We start from the raw sequence: 12671 nt of genomic DNA, 5'->3' as shown, positions 1-12671 counted from the left end.
TGAAAAAACAATGGATATCTGTGGATATCAATGGATACACTATGGATCATTGTAATTGGGAGCAGGCCGAGTGATTACTACATTGGAAAAACTGCTGACAAGGGAATCAATAACCTGACAGGACTGCCATTCTGCCATTTACATAATAAAGCACATTAATTCTGCACTACTACATGAGCACACAATGACTGTAGGATCAAGTACACACAACAGTACTTCAGCCATTTACTAGTTCAAGAAATATGGCAAATAACAAGGAATAGATATTGTCATATGACATGTATACTAATACGGGGGGTGGGGGGGGTGGGCACATAAATTATCGATTTCCCCACTTCTGCGCATGCGTGGCCGCAGTTTCAGAGCTGGCGGGGGTGGAGCCGAACCGTTGGGGGGACAGCGGACAACCATTTGGTGAGAGCGGTCTGAACAATGAAGGCGCCTTGGGACCGCTTGAGGCCAGGTGGTTGCGGGATGTCACACACAGCCACTGCGACCCAAAACATGACCGGCCTATGCCAGGCTTTGCAGCTACGCTGCGCAGCCAGGTAGCAGCTGATCATTTACGCATACTGCGCTGTGTAGCGAAGCACTCGCACTTTAACAATGTGCCTGCTAAATTTTGCAGGCACATTTCGAGGAGAGACCCGAGAAGGGGGGCGGCCTTGCCCAGTGCTGGGTCGTCGTCCCCCCCGCAGCCTGTCTCTGGCAGTTGCAATATTGTGAAGTTTTGCACAAGTACTACTGAGACTAGATCAGGCCCATAGTGAGATATATATGGAATAAACAGATTCCACCATACAGCACATGACTATGGCTGTTCTGGTGTAGTGTTCCCGCTAGGCTTATTTTACAGGGCGCTGCGCCCTGCCCCTTTAAAAGCCGCCGATTTCCGCCCTGCCCGTTTTTGCCCGCCCTGCGCCCTGTACAAGTTAATAGCTGCTGCCGCGCTAGAAGTCTCCTCCCGCTGACAGCTTCTAGCGCGGCAGTGTGTGAAGTAGTCACTCCCCCCTCAGCCTGACATGCCGCTCACCTCCTATGGTGAGCGGCTGTCAGCTTTTCCATCAATCATCCCTCCTCCCCCCTGCCACGCTGACATGCCGCTCACCTCCTATGGTTAGCGGCTGTCAGCTTTTCCATCAATCATCCCTCCTCCCCCCTGCCACGCTGACATGCCGCTCACCTCCTATTGTGAGCGGCTGTCAGCTTTTCCATCAAGCATCCCTCCTCCCCCCTGCCACGCTGACATGCCGCTCACCTCCTCTTATGTGAGCGGCTGTCAGCTATTCCAAGGAGCATCTCTCCTCCCAGCGCACCGTCCGCTAAAACCCCCCCCACCCTCACCCGATCTGCCCCGCATACCTCCGTCTTCAAAGTTTAGTGCAGTCGCAGCTTCCCCCCCCGCCCGCATAGCTGAGCGCTGTAGGCGTCAGCGCAGGAGCTGGTGTCAGTAACAGTCACTGCTCCTGCGCTGTTACCACTGTTAAAAAAATAAAAAAACACAGCGCAGGAGCAGTGACTGTTACTGACACCAGCTCCTGCGTTGACAGTTGGGGGGGGGACACTTTGTGCGCAATACCAGAACCCGCTATCGTAGCCCTGCGGGTGGACCATGCATGTAAAAAAAATAAGACATCATCTCTGCCTGTGCCGAATCAAGCCCCGCCCACCGGGCCCGGGAGGAAGGCACAGCAGGGACACCAACACCATCTTCCCCCCATCAAGCAGCCGATGCCCCGCGCAGCTGAGCAGCAAGAAGGGAGAGCAGTGACACCAGCATGTTTGCCATGGACAGGGACTCTGCACGCACAGCCGGCCACCCCTTACACCTGGTAAGTGCAATCCCATCTGCACTTTATGCCTTGTGGGGTCTTGTAGAGAAGGCAGTCACCGGGCTAAGGAGCAGCCAAGCACATTCTGACAACAGGGGGGCCTTATAATAGGTCGGGGGTGGGGGCGGCAAAAAATGTAGTGCCTATGGGCGGTCAGGCACTTAAATCCGGCCCTGGTTTGGGGGGGGGGGGGGTTGTCGCAGACGGTGCGCTGGGAGGAGAGCCCTACAACTTAGCACACCGCCACCGCCACCGCGGTGGAGCTATGACAGGCGCTGCCCTGTTTGCTGCTGCTCTTTCCCATCCCTGTCTTCCCACCGGCGGGTAGGCAGTAGCAGCCGGAATATAGTCACATGCGCGGCGCTTGCTCCTCCCACCTGCAAAGAAGGGACAGTAGCGCAGTGTCACATGAAAAGCACATGACTTCACTTCATCACCTCACCCTCCTCTCTCCTTCCATCACCTTACCCCCTGATATGTGATATAGGTGATGGAGGAATAGGCAGGTATTCAATGCCACTGCGAGCGGCCGACGAGGGGGTTAAACAGCGAGGATCGCAGAAAACCAGCAATCCTCGCTGTTTAACCGCTGCGCCGGCCGATTGCACTATTCAACGTTATGGGGAAATCCTTGCCATCACAGGATGGCGAGGATTCCCCTAAACAGCGAGACCTGCAGCTAATGCAGCAAACTCGCTGTAATTAGCCGCAAGTCTTGCAGCTTCTACAGCCACATATGCCGATTCCCCCTCACTCAAACAACGGAGCGAGGGGGAATTGGCGTATGAGGGGGGTTAGTTGAATACTGACAGGGTGAGCGGTGACAGCGAGCAGAAAGCCCTGCTCGCTGTCACCGCTCCCCCACGACATTGAATACACCCCAATATGTGTGATGTAGGGGCTGGAGGCATTATGTGTGATGTAGGGGCTGGAGGCATAAGGTGTGATTTAGGTGACCGAGGCATGATGTGTGATGTAGGGGATGTGGGATAACTGTGCTGATGGTGTGACGCTCAGGTGTCACAAGATGGATTATATACATAAATGTGCTGATGGTGTGACGCTCAGGTGTCACAGGATGGATTATATAGCATAAATGTGCTGATGGTGTGACGCTCAGGTGTCACAGGATGGTTATACAGCATAAATGTGCTGACGGTGTGACGCTCAGGTGTCACAAGATGGTTATAGAGCATAAATGTGCTGATGGTGTGACGCTCAGGTGTCACAAGATGTTTATATACATAAATGTGCTGATGGTGTGACTCTCAGGTGTCACAAGATGGTTATATAGCATAAATGTGCTGATGGTGTGACGCTCAGGTGTCACAGGATGGATTATATAGCATAAATGTGCAGATGGTGTGACGCTCTCAGGTGTCACAGGATGGATTATATAGCATAAATGGGTACTCTTTACCTAGCACGGCGCCAACGATCAAAATCGTGGTCATCGCGGGTAAAAATCGCGGTGATCGCGGTAATCGCGGGCATCGCGGGTAAAATTGGATGGTCGCGATGCCCGCGATTACCGCGATCACCGCGATTTTCCCATAGGGAACAATGTTAAAAAAGGCTGATTGACCGCGATTTCACTGTTAAATGGCTCAATTGACCCGATTTGGCCATATTAACCCTGAATTAGGCCCAATTAACCCTTAAATGTCCCCAACAATTTTTAACGCCACCCCACGATCCACGCCAACCCGAAGCGTGGCGAGCGCAGCGAGCCCGCGAGGGGCGGCGGTACGCGTCCTCCGACCTTTTCATGCCCTACTATCCACGTCGGCGTGGTGTGGGAATATAATAGTGTGGCGAGCGCAGCGAGCCACCGAGCCCGAAGCGTGGCGAGGGGACGCGGATACCTTCACAGGTAGACGCGTCCCCTCGCGGGCTTCACAGGTGTCCGGGTCGCCACGGACACCTGTGAAGCCCGCGAGGGGACGCGTATAACTGTGAAGGTATCCGCGTCCCCTCGCGGGGCTCGCTGCGCTCGCCACGCTTCGGGCTCGGTGGCTCGCTGCGCTCGCCACACTATTATATTCCCACACCACGCCGACGTGGATAGTAGGGCATGAAAAGGTCGGAGGACGCGTACCGCTGCGCTCGCCACGCTTCGGGTTCGCGTGGATCGTGGGGTGGCGTTAAAAATTTTTGGGGACATTTAAGGGTTAATGGGCTCTGTGGCCCATTTAACATTGATTCCTATGGCAAAATCGGGTTGATTGAGCCATTTAACACTAAAATCGGGTCCATCGCGACTTTTAACATTGTTCCCTATGGGAAATCGTGAGCATCGCGTCGCGGGCATCGCGGGTACGTTTATGGCCGGCCGCGACGCGACCGACACGATTTTTATGTTTTCCATTGATTTCAATGGCAAATCGCGGGCATCGCGTCGGTCGCGTCGCGGCCATACATTAATGTACTCGCGATGCCCGCGACGGGCGCCGCACTAAGTAAAGAGTACCCATAAATGTGCTGATGGTGTGACGCTCAGGTGTCACAGGATGGATTATATAGCATAAATGTGCTGATGGTGTGACGCTCTCAGGTGTCACAGGATGGATTATATAGCATAAATGTGCTGATGGTGTGACGCTCGGGTGTCACAGGATGGATTATATAGCATAAATGTGCTGATGGTGTGACGCTCAGGTGTCACAAGGTGGATTATATAACATAAATGTGCTGATGGTGTGACGCTCAGGTGTCACAGGATGGATTATATAGCATAAATGTGCTGACGGTGTGACGCTCAGGTGTCACAGGATGGATTATATAGCATAAATGTGCTGATGGTGTGACGCTCAGGTGTCACAAGATGGATTATATAGCATAAATGTGCTGATGGTGTGACGCTCAGGTGTCACAAGGTGGATTATATAACATAAATGTGCTGATGGTGTGACGCTCAGGTGTCACAGGATGGATTATATAGCATAAATGTGCTGATGGTGTGACGCTCAGGTGTCACAGGATGGATTATATAGCATAAATGTGCTGATGGTGTGACGCTCAGGTGTCACAGGATGGATTATATAGCATAAATGTGCTGATGGTGTGACGCTCAGGTGTCACAAGATGGATTATATAGCATAAATGTGCTGATGGTGTGACGCTCAGGTGTCACAAGATGTTTATATACATAAATGTGCTGATGGTGTGACTCTCAGGTGTCACAAGATGGTTATATAGCATAAATGTGCTGATGGTGTGACGCTCAGGTGTCACAGGATGGATTATATAGCATAAATGTGCAGATGGTGTGATGCTCTCAGGTGTCACAGGATGGATTATATAGCATAAATGTGCTGATGGTGTGACGCTCAGGTGTCACAGGATGGATTATATAGCATAAATGTGCTGATGGTGTGACGCTCTCAGGTGTCACAAGATGGATTATATAGCATAAATGTGCCGATGGTGTGACGCTCAGGTGTCACAGGATGGATTATATAGCATAAATGTGCTGATGGTGTGACGCTCCGGTGTCACAGGATGGATTATATAGCATAAATGTGCTGATGGTGTGACGCTCCGGTGTCACAGGATGGATTATATAGCATAAATGTGCTGATGGTGTGACGCTCAGGTGTCACAGGATGGATTATATAGCATAAATGTGCTGATGGTGTGACGCTCAGGTGTCACAGGATGGATTATATAGCATAAATGTGCTGATGGTGTGACGCTCAGGTGTCACAAGATGGTTATATAGCATAAATGTGCTGATGGTGTGACGCTCAGGTGTCACAAGATGGTTATATAGCATAAATGTGCTGATGGTGTGACGCTCAGGTGTCACAGGATGGATTATATAGCATAAATGTGCTGATGGTGTGACGCTCAGGTGTCACAAGATGGTTATATAGCATAAATGTGCTGATGGTGTGACGCTCTCAAGTGTCATAAGATGGTTATATAGCATAAATGTGCTGATGATGTGACACTCTCAGGTGTCACAAGATGGGTTATAGAACATAAATGTGCTGATGGTGTGACGCTCTCAGGTGTCATAAGATGGTTATATAGCATAAATGTGCTGATGGTGTGACGCTCTCAGGTGTCATAAGATGGTTATATAGCATAAATGTGCTCAGGTGTCACAAGATGGTTATATAGTATAAATGTGCTGATGGCGTGACGCTCAGGTGTCACAGGATGGATTATATAGCATAAATGTGCTGATGGTGTGACGCTCAGGTGTCACAAGATGGTTATATAGTATAAATGTGCTGATGGTGTGACGCTCAGGTGTCACAAGATGGATTATATAGCATAAATGTGCTGATGGTGTGACGCTCCGTTGTCACAAGAGGGTTTATATCAGGGGTGGGGAACCTCAGGCCCTGGGGCCGTATGCGGCCCCTGTAGCTGTCTGAGTGGCCCTCCCACCCACTAGGCAGCTTTGTCAGGAGTCAAGTAAAGGGGAATTCTCGTGAGAGGTCGGTAGTTCTCGCAAGTTTCCTCTTAATCAACAGCAACTGGAGACTGTCAGTCCTATTCAGCGGCAGCCGCCGAAGCGTGGGGCGGCTGCAGCAGGACAATTTGTAAGAGACATTTTTACATATGGCCCCTGAAGGATTTTTTCCCCATACAGACGGCCCTTGGCACAAAAAAGGTTCCCCACCCCTGGTTTATATAGATGTGCTGATGGTGTGACGCTCCAGGGGGCAGTCCTTCGCATCGCACATCGCAAAGCACAAAAAGTATGCGCTGCACATACTTTTTAACTAGATTGCATCGAGTTCAAAATGCATGCTGCATTAGCACATTGCATACATTTTTAACTAGATGCGATGTGATCTAGTTCAAAATGCATGGAGCACATCGCTTCATGTATGGGCACCTTAACATGAATTTTGTCTGATTCCGTGTGGCATAATGTTTATGGGGCAAGTAAAAGGGATCTACTATGTGTTACATAATGTACATAAGAGGTACACTTAAGGACACGTCCCATTTTAGGTGATCACACCCCCTTTTTCTGGAGCCTTCGGCGCGCACATAACCCCAACCTTCATTTTGCCCTTTAAAATTAAAATGTGCCTTCCTGACTGAAAAATGTGCCCTCATGATTGAAAAATGTGCCCTCCCCGTGGTCAGCACCCTGCCCTAAAAAATTTCTAGAGTGAACACTACTGGTGATTGTGCAAACTTTGTGATAAATTGGAGCCACAGACTGAGAAGTCAGTGACTCGTGTGAAAATGTTGGTGATGCATGACTGCAGTTAACATTCATATTGTTAAGCTATGAGATAGAGTGGAACTACTAAAATACCATGAAAGGAGCAAGGTGCGCCAGCTGCAGCAGCACAGAGAAGTAATGTGTGGCACTGGACAAATGCCTGATTAATAGATGGTCGCAGTGGGGAAATTTTTGCCACTGCTGCAACTTGAGGATTTACTCACAAAGTGATTTGCAGTCATGTTTGTGGGCGGTAACAGGGGAGTGGTGATACAAGCACAGACATGTTACAATTATTTCAAGACGGGGGCACACCGAGAGACTGCGATCCTATACGCATTTAAAATGGCTTCAGCATCTTACTTCTGATGGCCATGTTGTGTGACTATAGGTTTACTAAGAAAGTTGTTGATAGAAGCAACAGATCTCAGATGCCTCCAGTGGGAGTCTCTATGCAAGTCCTGTGGCTGCACAATTTGCATGTATATGGGATGGCGGCAGCGAAGGCATTTGCGTCCATCTTTGCATCAAGCCCAAAGTGATACAGAACATTAGTGGTGTCAAACACACCTGTTTATGTCACAAGGTGTTCGCACAGAGGGGGGCAGGCAGTGGGCGGAGAGGGCGTTGGCACATGGGGACGACCAGCTTTTCCTGGCTGTGTCCAGAAAAACGCTGGGCGTCCCCATGTGAAGCAGGCGGGTCAAAGCCTGCACAAAGAGGGCGGCTTTTGTCACATGACATCAGCGCCCACCTTGTTCTCGGTCATATCCAAAGCAAATAAAATACATTATATACTGACTGTTATTTGCGACAACAATCGAATGATTTCTCCCCTGTACGCTCGCATGGGAATGGATGTGTGAGCATACATGTCCATTCGCAGGCCGCCTCCCGTTGGGAGGCGGAGCCAACTCGCTAAGCAGCGAAAAACTTCTACTTAGCGAATTAAGCTGAATCAGTCCCTTTGTACAAATCCGAGAAAGTCCCATGCATCCAAAACCTTTCACTACCTATAAAAACTGGTAATGGAGAACAATATACTTGTCAGCTATTGAATAGCATTACACATTAGTGATTGGAATAACCTTGCACTGTTTTCCCCAGGTAGTCTCCTTTCCGCTCCTTGTTAATCACATGCTGGTAAATCTTCCCTGTGGTGATGTTATTGTCCTTGTAGAGGCTGATATCCAAGAATCTCTCATAATTTCCCAGATCCAAGTCAACCTCACCCCCATCATCCAGAACGAAAACCTCTCCTGCAAATCAGGTACAATAATACAACATAGTCTCAGTTATGAGAAAAGGGAGAAATATCTACAATAAAAACATAACATTGTGAGATATAGGTATATGTGACTGATCCAAAGTATAGGTCCTGCTAATCATTGTCCCACCATGTTTCAGCATGTGTACATGCCAGTTCTGCTATGCGGTGAATGAATAAGGAGCGAACCCTTTTAGGGGATTATTGTAAAGGCAATCAAAGGATGTGCCCACGTACATCTAGCCTGCTTTCACATTAACCAGCCCTTCTAGTCACTTCATGCCACAGCGTGACTCTGTAGTGCCAGGTGCCTTTGTTACTGCTCTGTCTGTTAAATAGGTTCTTCTTTACAAAATGGAGTGAATAAGACACATACAGTAGGGGCAGATGTATGAAGTGTCATTATGGGGGAGAAGGGGCATCAGCACACGTTATGTGCACTGATACCGCTTCTCCCCATGTATGATGGAGCCAGTGTGCGCTAAATGTCCATATCGGCGCTGCTATCTAAATGATAGCAGTCCGATGTGCAGGGTGAATGTATGATTGGTCAGCAGTGCTGACCGTTCCATCCGCTGCTGCTATCTGCTTCGCCAGTAGCAGGGTGGCAAAGCCCTATCTCAACAGCAGGGACAGCGCTGTCCATGCTGCTGGCTCTGGGCTACGCTTGAGATCTCCCGTGAGTAGTGAGATCCCACGCATGCCTAGTTCAGCCAGCCGGGGGTAAGGAGACAGTGCGTCAGTGTGAATTGAGGTGCTGTCTCCTCAAGGGGACATTGCCGGAGGGGAGCCTCAAGGGGACATCGCCGGAGGGGAGAGTTTGCATTTCGCCAGACAAGATGTTAATACATCTTGTCGATGTCCCTTCCTGCTTTGCCTTGTTAACGAGACAAAGCAGGAAGTGTTATAGCGGCGTGATATGCGCCGATATAATACATCTGCCCCATAATCAAATACAGCTGAAGTCACACAATGAATATGATACCATTTTAATCAGCAGAAGCTGCCCGTGTGTCATTATTTGCTCCATTTTGTTATTTAACGGAAAAAGAAGTGAAAATGATTCCCGGCCCTACAGAGTCACACAGAGCTCACACGTCTGTATAATGCGACTTGTATCACATGGAGGAAAGATTTATGTAGACACCTATGTATGCACATCATATAAAAGTCTGTTCAGAGGACAACCATGGGAGAGGTAGAGGTAACAGATATTAATCCTTTGAGTGCCAGCATTGCTGTGAGAGATGTGCCAAATATCCACTAAAAATGCCAGCCTTGCTCACAGCAACTGGGGGTTTTTAAGACGCAATATGTATCTAAACCTCAATTAATTGACTTCCCATGAAATAACTTTAATCCTTTGGCACTCAATGGGTTAAACAGAGTTATGCTGTCATGTAAGGACACTAATAAATGGCCATACAACTTGGGCAAGGGTAACAGAGTAATACATTCAGAGTCATGTACAAAATGCTTATTTTATAGAGCTTAGTGACTAGTCTCTGCAGGTCTAATGGGGACATTTATCAAGATTGCCTGTTGGCAGGCATGGACATTTTGGTATGCTTTCCATTTTTATGAAAAATATAATTACTGATGCAGATACACTTATCAGTACAGCATAACGTGTAATGTACCATGCTCGTAAGGTGAAAAGGTCCCAGCATCGATGTTAATATATGGATCGATTTTAATGGCAGTCACTCGCAGCCCGCAGGACTTCAGGATGGTCCCAATGCTACTTGCGATGATTCCTTTCCCAATGCCAGAAATGACACCGCCAGTCACCAGTATGTACTTCATTGGGTTTCTACGTACAGTGCTGAAGCGTTGAAAGAGAGTTCTGGAATGCAACAAAAAAATGATGTTCATTGTTTACAAAACTTAAACGAAAACAATATATTAATGATAAAATCCAATTAGCATGTAAAAGCCCAGTCATTCAGGTACAGGTGCACTTGCTCCCATCATGGCAAGATACAGATTTGTGGTACTTTGCACATATGGTTATCATACTGTAGGATGCGGCTGGGATCTCTACTGCAGCAGGAGGCATCTGCTTGTAATAGACGCCTCATGCTGCATTACCATACAGGGCTTCCGGGGAAGCATCAGTGATAGCAATTTCGACCACACCTGAATGACTCCCTTAGGGCCAGATGTACTAAGCTCCAAAAGTGATAAATGGAGAGTAATAAACAGCCAACCAATCAGCTCCTGCCTGACATTTTTCAAACACAGTCTGTGACATGGCAGGTGGGATCTGGTTGGCTGGTTGTTTATCACTCTCCATGTTATCACTTTTGACGCTTAGTACATCTGGTCCACAATGTCAATACTAAATAGCTTAACTTTATTGTTATTTGAACATCTGAAATATACTGTATATGTACTATATGCTGTGGAATTGCATATGCATGTCATTTTCTGATTTTCCAATGCTAGTTCAATGTTATCTGGATTTTTCTATTGCAGCGACTATTTAGGAAAGCATAAAGCATGATAATATGGAACCAACTTATTAGGCAGGTCTGCACTAATGCATAACATCATTGGAAAATACAGTGTTTTTTCACTGGTGACAGAAGAGCCCGTCTGCAGCTAGGCCAAACAACATACAGTAGATACAGCATGATGAGACCAGTTTCTGGTTTAATGTTCCTGCAAACACTAGTCCTGTCACCCCATCCCCAAAGAGTGCTGGGAAGAGAAATTACCTTTGTCCACAGTTAATAAAATTCACAGCTCTTCTTCCAATCATTACAGTTTATTTCCTCACTGAAAAGTAACAAAGGAATGTTTTCCCAAATGGTTTTGAAAAGCAGATTAAAAGATTTACTTTTTTTTTTAAGAAAATGAGTAAAGGGGCATACACACGTAGAGATCTGTGCTAAGCAATTTTGCTAAGCAATTTTGCTAAGCAATATTGCTGGTGTCAAGATCTCCCATGAAGAGCACATACACATGCAGTGATTTGTGCTAAACAATTTTGCTAAGCAATTTTTCTTAGCAATTTTGCTTAAGCAAAAAAAGGCCGGGTAGTTGTTCAGAATGAGAGATTGCGATCAGTATCTCTCATTCTGTACACACAGAGAGAGTTGCAGTCATGTGCTAAGCAATCTAACTAGATTGGGACTGCATGCACTGACTTAAGGGGCATACACACGTAGAGATCTGTGCTAAGCAATTTTGCTAAGCTATTTTGCTAAGCAATTTTGCTGGTGTCAAGATCTCCCATGGGGAGCACATACACATGCAGAGATTTGTGCTAAGTGATTTTGCTAAGCGATTTTTCTAAGCAATTTTGCTTAAGCAAAAAAAGTCAGGGTAATGATTCAGAATGGGAGATTGTGATCAGTATCTCTCATTCTGCACACACAGAAAGATTTACAGTCATTTGCTAAGCAATTTGACTAGATTTTGACTGCATGCACTGACTTAGTTAGCAAGAGATATTTAATCTATCGGAGCATACACACGGAGAGATCTGTGCTTACTTTCTAAGCAATCTAGTCAGATTGCTTAGAAAATAGCAAAAATTTGCTCCGTGTGTACACCCCTTAAGTTAGCAAGAGATATTTAATCTCTCGGAGCATACACACGGAGAGATCTGTGCTTACTTTCTAAGCAATCTAGTCAGATTGCTTCGAAAATAGCACAAATTTGCTCCGTGTGTACACCCTTACTGTAAAATAAAAGTCTTGGCACTTACCAGTACTCCAGATTGTTTCTGCTATATAAATAAGCCCCATTATAATGTGACACAGCTGGATCCAAATTATTCTTAGAGATGTAACTGTGCTCTTTACTTCACCATCCACTTTGGACCTAACACCCCTTATTGTATGTATTACTTTGATAAGTCATTGGGTGAGATGTACAGATGGAGCCAGCTCATCTAGCCTGCCTATGGCGTTTGGCGAGCCAACTCGACACAAGATGTCTAGTCGCAAGGCAGTGCAATAAGTAGCACATCTTGACGTTTAGCGTATGGTGCTACTGGGTGGGTGCAATACCAGAGATTATCCATCAGACCTTTGATAAAGCTGCTGATAAAGCAGGGAAACGCTTGTGTATTATCACGGCGCCCACTAAGCAAATAGCTTAGTGGGCTATTCTGCGTAAGAAAATCGCATTGCATCCGATTATTGTATGGCATGCGATGCGATTTTCCTATGTAATTTATTCATTGCTCTCTGTCAGTGATTACATTACAAAAATCGTATTCCGATATAAAATCGGATGCGATCGCATCCGATATTTAATGTACTGTACAATGTGAATACATTACAAAAATCGTATAACATCGGATCCAATATCGGATCCGATTTTACATGGTTTGATGGCATTTCATGTACTGTACAATGAGATGACATTC

General features: G+C 47.0%; 1 protein-coding gene and 1 long non-coding RNA gene across 4 annotated transcripts in view; one reads left to right on the top strand and one right to left on the bottom strand.

Moving 5' to 3' along the window:
* The window catches only part of CTPS2 (CTP synthase 2), a 232487-nt gene that overhangs the window by 201797 nt on the left and 18019 nt on the right, over window positions 1-12671 (bottom strand). Inside the window, exons 2-4 of one of the 3 annotated variants that reach the window (XM_083172427.1) lie at window positions 11011-11071; window positions 9931-10136; window positions 8112-8282 (exon numbers count right to left, since the gene is read on the bottom strand). In XM_083172427.1, coding sequence (XP_083028553.1) covers window positions 8112-8282; window positions 9931-10136; window positions 11011-11054 — 421 coding nt within the window. In that variant the 5' untranslated portion in view covers window positions 11055-11071. Of the gene's footprint in view, window positions 1-1362; window positions 1515-8111; window positions 8283-9930; window positions 10137-11010; window positions 11072-12671 lie in introns of those variants that run through there. The other 2 variants (XM_083172428.1, XM_083172429.1) reach the window with 2 other exon arrangements.
* LOC146059844 (uncharacterized) lies at window positions 1012-11050 on the top strand. Its single transcript, XR_014470321.1, has 3 exons — window positions 1012-1832; window positions 8131-8293; window positions 10769-11050. It is a non-coding gene; the product is annotated as an uncharacterized LOC146059844 (long non-coding RNA).

The sequence above is a fragment of the Crinia signifera genome, chromosome 2, assembly GCF_055691185.1.
Source record: "Crinia signifera chromosome 2, ASM5569118v1, whole genome shotgun sequence".
In the NCBI taxonomy this organism is placed as follows: Eukaryota; Metazoa; Chordata; class Amphibia; order Anura; family Myobatrachidae; genus Crinia; species Crinia signifera.
Note: the sequence above shows the minus strand (reverse complement) of the source record. Positions and strands in the feature narration are given on the sequence as shown.